At 31.4% G+C, this 12803-nt stretch overlaps 2 protein-coding genes across 3 annotated transcripts in view; both read left to right on the top strand.

Annotated features, from left to right (window-relative positions):
• The first annotated feature begins 997 nt into the window (after positions 1–997).
• Positions 998–3962, top strand: LOC111618783. 2 transcript variants are annotated; one of them, XR_002755644.1, is made up of 4 exons: positions 998–1114; positions 2567–2780; positions 3501–3605; positions 3686–3962. XR_002755644.1 is itself a non-coding variant. In XM_023360353.1 (4 exons), exons 1-4 carry the CDS (start codon positions 1013–1015, stop codon positions 3821–3823), a joined length of 576 nt encoding a protein of 191 aa, XP_023216121.1. In that variant the 5' UTR covers positions 1004–1012; the 3' UTR covers positions 3824–3962. The 2 variants fall into 2 exon arrangements, 1 of the variants encoding a protein (XP_023216121.1); XM_023360353.1 differs by having other exon boundaries at positions 1004–1114; positions 3484–3605.
• Positions 3963–5296: 1334 nt separating this feature from the next.
• The window catches only part of LOC111618806 (E3 ubiquitin-protein ligase RNF128-like), an 80517-nt gene continuing 73010 nt past the window's right edge, over positions 5297–12803 (top strand). Inside the window, exon 1 of the mRNA XM_023360374.1 lies at positions 5297–5523. The gene's annotated coding sequence lies outside the window, so the exon portion shown is untranslated. The remainder of the gene's footprint in view (positions 5524–12803) is intronic.

Below are 12803 nucleotides of genomic sequence, written 5' to 3'. Positions count from 1 at the left end.
CAATTGGAGACCAGTCCATCGTGATACAATTGCCAACAAATTGTAATTATGTTGAAGAAATTTACACTGATTCTACAAGTTTTCAAAACTGTTTGTTTAATAGTGTATAAATAAAAAATCAGTACCTAGATTAGCTGTATATATAATGTAAAAATTGTAAAACATTATCATTTATCCTAAATACTTAAACTACAAGATTTTTATTTGCTTTATATATACAGTATATACTGTGAAATTTTTTAAAAAATATAAATAATTGCTTTTTATAAATTATATTTTTATTTTTGTTAATCTTTAAATTTATTGTTTTACTTACTACTGTAAATTAAAATAAAATTTAAAGCATTATATCATTAATGATATAAACAGTATATACTATATATTATTTAATATTAAAAGAATTTAAAATCTGATGATTCATTCTTAAGACTAAAAAATTTAGTCAACTCAATGAAATGATTTCCGCATGATTTGCCAAGTATATTTTCTCTCTAGTTTAATTAATAAAAGTTTAATTAGATAATAACCCTACTGATTTAGAAAGTTATCGGTCGAAATATTAAAAAAATAGCGTCCGAAACATAATACTACATCATGCAGTGGAGATAAACGTTAGAATGTTCACTCTATTACCATAGAAACTAAACTGGACATTATAAAATTAAGTGCGATAGGTTAAAAAAATGCATTTAAAACACCCGCTACTAGATAGTAGCGGGTATTTAGTAGTAGTACTAAATAGTAACCCGTAGCAAACGAGCGCAATGTATTCTATTAAGTACATTAAAAGATGAAGCGCTAACAAGTCCTTTTGCAGAGATTTATTTTATTTTCAAAAATTCTGCTTTATGTGGTACTTATATTATTTTAATATTAGGGAATATTAAACTACTGTTTTACACTTAAAAATATGTGCGTAGATCTATTTACACCACATTATATTTATTTTTTGACGTCGTCATACAACGTCACAATACAATTTTAACAATTGAGTTCTATTGTTGCGTTAACAATGCTCTTCGAAAAAGTGAATATTGGATGCGCTTTTCTTAAAGAAATGTTTTCCAAGGTTATAAAGTATATTTTGCACCAAGTTCGACCTGTTCGACTTAAGGTTAGAAAATAATTCACTTTTATTTATAATTTGCTATAAAATTTGTTAAAATTCCCACTCCAGATGGTTTAGATTATTTCACTTATATTGCTTACAATACATACAACTGCCATTTGAAATTATAAAAATGTTAATTTTTTTCTATTCTAAATGATAATATGTCTATGAAAGATGTTTTTGTGACATTTCTGGTGACGAACGAAACAACGAAATGTTTCATTTATACGAACTTTCATATGTCGGCCCCCGACTGTCCCATTGTGGGCCTGTCCGAACCCATAATGGGCTTGCTATAAGAGGTCCTCTTAGTGCCCACAGGGCGGAAAGAGGAAAAAATTACAAATACAAGCTTTTAAGTGAAATAATTTTCAAGTTGTTCATCTCCGTTACAAAGATATCTTAATCTAAATTAACCTCAGCAGAACAATGCAGAATAAATCTATAAACACCTTTTTTGGCTGCTGGGATCAGCTTTTATTTGGAAAACGTTTTCAACCTATTCTAATTGGCCATCTTCAGGCTACATTTTTTCTTAGAACATCTTTACTTTTAAATATCGTTCCAAAATAGAATACAATAAAAGAATAACGTTTAAATATTTGAATATAAAGCAAAATGAACTCAAAAATATATAGTAGAAATGAGGTAATTATGGTCTTCCGACAAACTTATTTTGTACAACGTATTTCCATTCCGTTGCCAAACTGTCCGCATCGCTTCCATTAATGCACTTTTAATCTGCTTTTGTATATTTCAAGTTTTTCGGCGTTCTGTGCTATTGTTAGGGAGTGTAAAGACTTAAAGATGCTTGCCTCTTCCCATTTTATCACCGAGTCCTCAGTTTGCGCCATCTTCAAACCTTATAATCAGACCTATCGTGCTAGTTCCATATTATAGCGTTGTGGCCAATTGTCTGATTCTGTTCAGTTCCTTCGTTCTGTGCATTACGTAAATCACCGCAATAATCAATTAATAAACTCCAAATACCTTTAAAATAGACTGCATTTTAAAGGTATTTAAAGTTTATTAATTGATTATAGTAATGCAGGTAGAGATATAATAATTACCGCAATATAAAAAGCTCTTCTGATGAGTGCCCGGAATGCTGCTATATTGCATTGAAAAGGGTCGTTTGAATTGCAACGGATGTACAGTACAGTGAGCTGTGTGTTAGCTTGATTTATACACTTGTGTGCATCTTTCCATTTTTTAATTCTATATTTATGTCCAAAAATGCAGTTGTAATAAGCTGTTTTGTTCTTTCAATTTAATAAAAAAGTCATCACTGAATTTATTGATAAGATTAATAGTTACACAGGTGAACTGAAATTGAAATAATTTAAAATATAAGCCCGAAACATCTGTGCTTTTTAGTTATGAATAACACGAAACTGTAAATAGTGTAATAAAGTTAAGTGATGAAATTACATCGATATTTATGTTATTTTTCAGAAATTATATGAGAGATTGGCATTAACACTGTATAATGTGTTTCTGCCGTTATTAATACAAATAAAAGACTACGAACAAGACTACAGAAACTACATGGAGTATGTAAATACAATACATAATAATTTAGAAAGAGAGAGAAATATAAATGTTAATTTAAAAGTTAAAATACAAACGGAACAAACTTCTTGCCAAATAATTCATCGAGAAATACCAGGTACGGAATATTTGAATTAGTAAAAATATATGAATTGAATAAAAATCATTTCATTTAATCAATCTTATATTATAAAACATGAAGAATTTTTATTAATAAATTATAATAACTATTACATTATATTTTATTAAATATAATTAAATATTTAAAAAAATCTAGCAACGACTTCCGCTTCCCGGCTGCAATTTCCCCTTAAGTACCAAGCCCGTATTCATCCCATATTAAGCGAAATAGACGCCCCCACACACATACGTCTTTTTCTGCCCTTTTTGGGTTCGTGAGGGTCTCAAAACGTGGAGATTTGCAAATAAACTCGGAGGGTCAAGTTTGACACGATTCCAATATTTTCCCTTGTTATGTATACATAACAGCCGAAAAAATAAAAGTAAAGTAATAATGAAAATTTTACTGGTAAAAGAATGGAATTATATTATTATTTTACCAATAATAAATTTTGAAAACATTAACGCATAGATGCAAAATTGTAATCTGAAATTATTACAAAAAGTTCATCTTCCAACGAAGAAAAACATAAAAACTTCCAATTTACACCCTCCAATAAAATTGCGATTTATCGGTTGAAAATAAACTTTACGCTATTGTTTTAAATGTTTGCATTTAATTTAAAAATTTAATCTTTAAAAGACATCGTTTTAATTTACGAAATGACTTTTTTAACTCCTAATTATATTGACATATTTAGTTCGGAGCGCTTTTAAGAGATACATCCGACCGATTGTCACAGTCTTTAATGATGAATTATTATCGAAATGTTCCAAAAATAAAACTGAAAATTCTCAAGACAAACCGACAATTGCGAAACAAGTAAAAGTCTACATTGATGTCATTTATTAATATTTCGAATTTAAATTAAAATACTTTTATAACATAAACTTATTTTTCAGTCACCGACAGATTCTCGGAGAACAATATTACAACGTTCAACAGAATCTTGGGAATGTGATATCTGTTTCGCTCCAAATTATACCAATCCTTTTCGGTGTTATTCATGCGACAGTTTGAGACTCGAGACTTTAAGATGAACTGTCGAATTTACGGATTATAAATTTTATTGCTTTGCATAAATGCACTTCAAATCTGAAATATTCTCATTGCTTTCATATTAAATGCGTATATTATATTATTTAAGTATTTATTTATTAATGACTAGAAATAGTTACTGTATGATAAAATTAATAAAACGTTTCGTTCTCTTAATGTTTTCTTTGTGGTGATTACTGTTATTGGCTTTCTAACCAAGTTCTACGTCATTCCATAAATACAAGTAAATTTATCACTTGTAATTTGGAAGATTAAAACACTTCGCGAGAAAAATATATAATACTTTTAAACCTACAAATTGTTTCTCGACAATGAAAAACATCTAACAATAACAAATTTTTAAAATTTTTTCAAACATTTTATAATTATATTTTTAAATACCGGATTCTTCTCGACTTCAAACAACATCGAGAACTAAAAATTAGCATAACATCTTACGGGATAGAATGCGTTTAATTTATTTCTCATATTACAGTACTTTATGTTCCGACAAATAACATAACACGCAAAAGCAGAGAATTTCCGATTGGATCCGGCATTTTTGCCGAGATGCCACTAAGCAGTATTGAAGATTTTGAGAAAAGAAGACATCTAGCTGTTTCTGTATCACCTTGTCCCTATTTGGTTCGTCTCTATAAAAAACCTTGGATAAAATTTAAATGTTAATATGTAGAACCACCAAATACTGTACACGAAGTCCGTAACGCGCTGGTTAGAAATGTAATCGAAGTAGATACGCAGTTTACTATCTTACACAGGTGTGGTATGCACACTCTTACAATGTAAATTTTGATAGATAATGTAGATGTAATATCACAATCTATTTCATGTAATTTAATGACAATATATTTACAATACACAGTAAAATTTTATCGACTTATTTGCTATTGTCGGCTACTCTTTAAATTATATCCAGTTTGAATAAAATTAACCGAGAATGCAGTGCTTTGACAAAAATACACGAGACGTTGGTTCTTCCCCGCACAATATGGCGACCATCGTGTTGCGCTCGCACGTATTAGCTTCGTATAACCTTTGCCCCTCCAGTTATTTATAGTCCACGGTTACGTTACCACTATCGATGGTTTCTATTAGGCCCTAGCGTTCATTCCACATGGCCCAACCTAGGGCCTTAAAAACAATCAGGCAACACTGCCATCTAGTGACAATTGCAAAAAAAAAAAATAATAAATCTCGAAATATTCAATTTTATAATATAAATTAGGGAAAAGAATATTAAAGAAACGTGTTTTTTGTTAAAATTGATAAAATAAAACGTATCTTTACAGTAGAATTATTTAATTTATATAAATAAATAAAAAGTATTATTATTTATTTTTGATATTGATAGAACGGATATTTAAAATCTATCTTTAAAATATTAAGTGTAAACGTTGTCGATCCACTTAAAACAAGGTTAATATTCTTCTTAATAAACTTGGTATTATTAGCTAAAGAGCTATTTTAAGTAACGTTCCCATTTACATTGTGAACAATTTTTTCACCGATGAGAAATTAGGCAGCGATTGCGCAAACGCAGAATGACTCCTCTGAGGAGGAGAGAACTTTGATATTTGTCTGTTCTGTTTTTGGTGATTCCTGGATGTCTGGACACAAATCCTCGTTCGACAACGGGATACTTCACGTGTTAATCATGAATTGCGAATGCTCTTAATTTTACGTAAGTATTAGTTTTTAACTACCATTTAAAGTTTTGTTTCAAGTAATTTTACATAATTATTTGGTATTGTTTTGCATGTAAATATTAAATATTTGATATGTATATATTGGGTATGATTTGAACACTTTAATAAGGGATTTGTCACCCCTATATTGTACAGTACAAATATTTCGTGATAAATACACTTTAAAATTTTTATCTTAAAAACATTTGTAATCTTTATTTAAGCAATTCATAATCTATAACTATTTCTATTGTATGAAAGATTATTTTATAGATAAAGTAAGTTTAATGCGAGAAGAGTATAGTATAGTTATAATGAGAAGAGTATAATATAGACGGTAGTTCTCGAATTGTGGACGACAAACCCTGTGGCGGATGAACCGCGGATGACTCGGCTTTCCGTACGCTTTGGGTAATGTTAGATGAAGTATTTTGGCACGTAATCTATACGGTGACCCGAGAGATGTGATTTATAAAAATGTGGCTAAATAGCATAAAATTGTATTTTAAAAAGATGGCTAGGTCGGTCTGCAGATCGTGCGTTGAGAACTATTGTTAAAAGAGTATATATGTATTGGGGGATAGCTGATAGATACTCATTAGTGATGATGTGTTATCTATGGTCGGTCTTAATTGTTTGCCTGGTTTCTGAGTTTTGGTGAAGGCGCGAAAAGAATCTGGTGGCATTACAAATGCGAGGGATGTTTGCTAAGGGCGTGTTAGATATATGTAGCGCGGGACTATAGTTTAAGAAGAAACTACAGTCCTGCAAGCCCTAGAACACTGTGTTTGTTGTATGTAATCCCAAATGCCTACCTAGTAGATAGATCTTTTCATCAGAACGATTTGTCAGCTCTCGCTGCTACTACACATCCACTCTTTTGAATATTGTAGATTTTTCCAAATTTCTAACGTATTGTGGCTTGGGATTGATTGTGGAAGAGAAGAATGCCTTCCACCTGTATAGATCCTGTGAGCTTTGTCCATCCCTTCCAGGAGAGATTCCATTTTGGGAATGATGTTTTTAGTCGTAACTGTAGTATGCAGTGCAAATAGTGGGCCGCTATCAGTTAATATTCATAATTTTTGTGGAGGGATAATATCATCTTAACAAATATCATTTGTTAGGATACTTGCATGTTCACAAAAATGCACATATTCCTTCAAATTGAACAAATAAGGTACTTGTTCAATTTGAAGGAATTATACCAATTCAACAGAAGCACATTCCATGCATGTTTCTACGTACGAACATTCCCCCAATTGGCATCTATCAACTATCCTCCAATCGTCGACGACTACGTACGAGTTTATGATACGTTCCCAAAACGTACAATTTGAATTTTTAGAATACCAGTCTAAAGATATCTTTTAAAAATGAATGAAAACATTTTCTTTTTAAAGTGAGTAGTTCTTTTTTATTGCTAGTTCATTGGTTTTGTGTAGTAGTGGATCTTGTACCCATGTTTTTTGAAGATAGGAGTAAGGCCTAATGAAACCAGTCCCAGATAAGGGATAGTTATGTATGTGTTCCCCATATCCCTCCTCATTTTCATATTAGAAATTGGGAAAAGAGATTTCAAAACAGACTTAAATGCCTGAACTTTGAAAGTGTAACCAGCATATTTAATTTCAGAGAGAACATGTTTCAATTCTTTATCTAACAGCTGTTGTAAAGGATATAGATAAACTCTCCATATCAAAACACTGAAAGATGCATTATTTAAAATTGGTTTGTAGTATGGAAAAGTGTGTGTACTTGAAAACAAAAAGTAACAATCACAAATTATAATTTTTCTAACTGTAACTCTTTCCTGCAATATTATTTTTTATTTTATACATAGTTAATAGAATAAATGTCAGTTACTTTTAGCTTGAGATTGGATTGTATTAATGAAATATCAAAACTTTATGTCCAGCATATAATGTCATTTACTTTTAGTAGCCATAATTCAGAATTCTAAATTCCATAGTACTGGATTATAGGTTGACCACTCCTGTTCTAGTTCTTACAGAATAGATTAAAACAATATTAATATTATATAAGAAAAGTTCTTATATAATATTGATATTGTTTCTTTTGTTTATTTGTAGCTTTCATGCTCCAACAAGATGATGTATTGTTATGATATGATGCATCATCCATTATTAAAATGGTTCATGACCCCTCATGCCAAGCATCTTAAAATCATTGAAATTTATAAATAGAACTTAGGTTAGGTTTGAATCATCTCACCATTAATTAAAATGTTTATGAATTTATTTAACATTTTTGTTACTTGACTGGTGGTAGTTCTATGTTTTTACATTTAATTTTAAAGTATTTTTTAAGTTTAGATCTTACAGTGAGGTGTAATGATCTTGAAAGGAGCTTTATCAAATAAGTAACTGACTCTAAAAGTTGTTAGCATTTTGTCTGAAGAGTGATATCATGAACAACAACCTGTTTGGACTTAAATTAAAGCTAGACCAACAGGATGATAGGATGGCCCACTTCCTTGACCTCAATATATTCCTGAATCATGGGTGCATAACCACAAACGTATTCCATAGCCTAATCTTCGATCTTTCTTCATCCCTGCAACCTCGAATGACCCGATTACTTATAAAATATCTGCTTTCAGAGCGCTAATCCGTAGAGCTTTTACCCAATGCTCTAACATTGGGTAAAATGCATTATTTAAGGACACACTACAAGAAATCCAGTGCATCAAGCGCCTTGCCGCAGCCATGGTTACAATGGTAAATTAATTGATAGGCTTGTGCAAAAAATACACAGTGGCTTAACAACTGAAGTGGTCAATTCCAAACCTATAAAGCAGCAAGGTAAGCACATTGTAGTCGATTTTGACCCTAGGATGAGCCAGGCTTTTAAAATCATAACCAAAAAGGTCAAAGCTACTCTCGCATACAAATGCAACCCTACGATGTATAAACTTCTGGATAATCCCAAGGACAAATGCAGTGAAGCCAGGAGACCAGGAGTTTACATGGTCCCACTAGAGGACACCAGATCCAACCTGAGTAAAAAACTAACATACATTGGCTCAACCAATAGATCACTTAAAAGGAGGATAGCTGAACACAAATACAATGCATACAACAAAAAGTTCACTTCCACCCTAGCCCAATTTGCAAGTGAACCAAATATAACGACCAAATGGGAAGAGGCAAAGATTACTATTCCTATGCATGACAATAGCAAACTTAGAACAGTTGAAACCATTGAAATATTTGCGCAATCCATCAAAGAGAGTTGTATCAACAGCAGAGATGCAGACTTGCTCTCCTCTGCATGGAAATCATTCTTCGATAACCCCTTAAACTAAATAGACCAACCCACCCTCACCAAACCTGTTGCAACCCGTAGCGCGTTATTTTCTTTTTACTTTTCGCGTGTTTTTTTCCAATTTCTGCTTTCCAACCTTAGCACTTTTCCCATCTATTGTCGTTCACATGCCTTTTCTTATTGTATCAAAGGTTAATTAATGACGTCGATGTTGTCTATACTTCGGTATCAACTATGATGTCACTCCCCGGTAACCCCCTATCTAGGTAGACCAATCCAGTACTCAGCAAGCCTGTCACAATCTCTAGTGCATCTTCTTTACTTAGCATGTGAATTTTCCAATTTTCCAACTTTATTTCCGTCAATTTTAGCAACTATACCATTAGTTACTGTCAGCACACCTTAAATTTGTTATCAAAAGAAAATTTAATGCCCTCGGTATTGTCTAAACCAGGGGTGTCCAACCTTTTTGTTTCTCTGGGCGCATTGGAAGAAGTCAAGGAGTCTTGGGCCACAAGTATATATAATATATACTTGTGGCCCAATATACAAGTATATTTAAAAATTAGCATGTCTAGATTATAATAATAAGTATTAAAACTTTATCAAGAAAAAGGATATTTTAAAAAATTACTTCTACAGACACTTTCAATTTTTACTTAGAAATAGATAAATTCATTTATTATAAAAGAGACAAACGAAAATTTATTTGAAAAACACAAATATTTGTTTTATTTGGGTCGCTAATTAATAAAAAGTGACGAAACGCCATTTTAAAGTGCGTTTTTATTCAATTAATATAATTATAAATAATTTGTAGCCGAAAAAGCAGTCAAAGCGCCAAATGATATTTTTTACGTCAAACAAAAAAAGTAGCCACATTTGGCCCAATGTAGCCAAATCTTGCAACGTTGGAAGAAATACTAAATAAAGCTGGAGTTGTGAATCAAAGGATTGTAGACCGAAGTGTGGGAAAAAGAGAAAGGACAAAAGATAAAGAAGTATAAAAGGTTGAAAAATTACGGGTCCATATTTGCTGAACAGAAAATCCATTTAACCTTTCTCACTACTACATCTTTGGTTCTTTCTCATCTTTCCCTCCTTTTCCCAAATTTGGGTCTATAATCCTTTGAGTCACAACTCCAGCTTTATTTAGTAATCCTTCCACATTCATACATCTCCAAGTACAGTATTTGAAAATATTTTCTTTCCACTCAAAAATAAAATACGAATAAAGGTTTACGGCTTTGTGAAACTTTTTTTTTTGAGTTTATGCCGTTGAAATAAATAAATAATAAAAAATTAAAACATTTGTCGGTTTTGTTTACACGTTTATTGGGCCACATGCGGCCCGCGTGCCGGACACCCCTGGTCTAAACCTTATCAACAACAATGATGTCACTGGTAAGACGAAAACTATGTAAACAGTGACACCGTTTGAATATCTACCAACAGACATTCTAACAGACCACAGTGTACCTGAAGAAGGCCTATTAATTAATTAAGGAGGCCGAAAACATTTGTGCTCAGTGTTTAAATGGCTAGAAACAAAGTGAGAAAGATTTTGTCCTGGTCAGAGATGTAGCTATGCTATTCAATGCACAATGGGAAATTTTAAATAATGTTACTTCTTTATATATGCTTAATTTTTTTTTATGAAATGTATTTTCTGTTGTTATGGTGTTATTCATAACCTGTCATTTTTCTTGGATTATGTTTAATCATTTAGTTTTAGTTGTATTTGAATTTTTTAAATGAGTTTAAATTTAAAAATAAATTCAAAGAACATTTTCAATGTCATGTATCAAAACCATATACAGGTATACCTCGCCTTACGTCGGTAATTGGTTCCAGGAGAACGACGTAAGTCGAATTTACTTGTCTCCAAATCTACTTGTCACTAGGCTAAACCATAAATTACTATTCCCGGTTCTGTATTTTATTTATTAATGCATTTTTAATAATATATGGTTAATAAAAATCTATTTTAAGCTTACAAACAAATAAATTTTAGTTTTTAATATAGTACAGAAAAAAGTAATCTAAATTTACAAATGCATGTACTGTAAATACAGAACATACTAGTATATATTATAATATGATTTTATGTGCTTTAAACATTTTTCTAGTGATATTACGACTTCAATATTTGTGGCGGACAGACGTAAAGTCGAATAAAATGACTTAAACTTGATTTTTGTTTTTCCATATACTTTTTTGACAAACGACGTATAATCGGGAACGACGTAACTCGAGGTATGCCTGTACATCAATGTTCTGGAATTATCACAATTATACTTGTTCTTAATAATAAATTTAGAGATTATTACAATTTGTTAGAAAGATAAAAATGAATTTCTCTTATGAAAGTTTGGTTCCTGTTATTTTGTAAAGTGCTTGAAATATGGAAATTTAAATCTTTCATAGATAATGTATTCAATGACAGAGAACTCCCTCTACAGTAATCCCTTTACTTACAAGAGTAATTGGTTCCACAAAAATAGTGTGTAAAATCATATAAATGAACTCATGGAAAGCTGTTTAAAATAGGAATTTCTTCCTGTATTCTCAAATAAAGTATAGGTATCCCTTGCACAACATGGTATTCCTACTACATGGTTTTTCTCTAACAGTTTGAGAATTGGAGATATCCCTGTACAAAATATCAGTTTTTAAACGCAGACTCCATCATTCTATATATTTCTATTAAAACAAGAATGTATATTGTCTCATATTTTCTCATGGATTTTAAAACATTGAAATTTTTAATGTTGTTGTATGCCCTTTGCCCAGTTTTCTTTAATGAGAACTGATTGTATAATTTTTATTCTTCCTTGTCCTGGCTTCCTATTGTAGCTTCCCGTAAACCATGTCACTGTTGTTGGTGATAGTGCTCTAAATCAGCAGATGCCAATCTTTCTGATCTCTCGGACCACTAAACATATAATTTTGATTCCTGTGGACCACTATCATGAATTTTTTTTAAGTTATACAAACATCTATATGTTACCGCTAAAGCTCGAAATCCGTTAATGTGCGCATTACCTAGCTAATCTGCAGATTAACTAGGGTGATCCGTTAAAGCTGCGAAAATTATTCCATTTCTCAAATTACCTAGGTAATGTTCAGATTATCTAGGTAATCTGCAAATTACCTACTAGGCAGTCGGTAAAGTGAAAATAAGATTTTTGCTGGAACAACAGCAACGTTTCTGTACGCTTAAATTAACATAATGTTATTTATTTAATTTTCAATATCTAAAGAATCAAGTTAATACAATCAACAAATTAGTTGATTGAATCAATCATCAATCAATTAAAAAAACTTTAATACAAAAATCAAACGGTTTAAAATATTACTACAATTAGGGAAATGAATTTGCAAAACATATGATAAAATTGTACTTACTTATTAGTGCAATCTAAAGATTGGTGACACTTTGAATTACGTAGCAATTGGTTTTTGCGACAAGCACGCCTATTTGTGGTACATTTAGATTTGCAGTCACATTTTCTGAAACCCTGCCCAGTACCAAGGGATTGTTTTATTGCTGTTTGACGTAAAGATATTTCTACAGCAGGGACATCCATCTTCTTTCGTTAAAAATCTCTCTTTGCAAACACTGAATTCAGATTTTGCATACAATTGTTTTAAAATACCTGTTTTAGTATCAAGTTTATAAAAGCCATCCTCTGTTTTACTAAGAACCACAGCTAAAATTGAACGTGCATCAGTTTTTGCTCTGTCTTCTTCGGGTACTTTAATTCTCACAGCGAAACCTTCATCGACGTTTGGGTGCTTTGCATTAGAAACTGCTAACTTTTTCTTTGCTCGCTTTTCTAAACATTTCTTGGCTTCATCACGCTGTATTTTCTGATCCATATTCTTTTTACAGATGATGCACAATACATTCTTACCATACCCTTCCTCTTTAGGATCTACTTCACCACAAACTGCGTAAACAAACATATTACACGATTTACACTTG

The sequence above is a fragment of the Centruroides sculpturatus genome, unplaced genomic scaffold, assembly GCF_000671375.1.
Source record: "Centruroides sculpturatus isolate CEXI.00-Female unplaced genomic scaffold, Cexi_2.0 scaffold13, whole genome shotgun sequence".
NCBI classification, from domain to species: Eukaryota; Metazoa; Arthropoda; class Arachnida; order Scorpiones; family Buthidae; genus Centruroides; species Centruroides sculpturatus.
The sequence above is the reverse complement of the archived record's forward strand: the minus strand, read 5'-3'. Positions and strand labels throughout refer to the sequence as shown.

Excerpts from the sequence above, each read along its gene's own strand:
- LOC111618783 (XM_023360353.1), top strand. The coding sequence starts at position 1,013 with ATGCTCTTCGAAAAAGTGAATATTGGATGCGCTTTTCTTAAAGAAATG. Across the intron at positions 1,115-2,566 it reads TTCGACCTGTTCGACTTAAG|AAATTATATGAGAGATTGGC; the intron begins GTTAGAAAATAA and ends GTTATTTTTCAG. Across the intron at positions 3,606-3,685 it reads AACCGACAATTGCGAAACAA|TCACCGACAGATTCTCGGAG; the intron begins GTAAAAGTCTAC and ends CTTATTTTTCAG.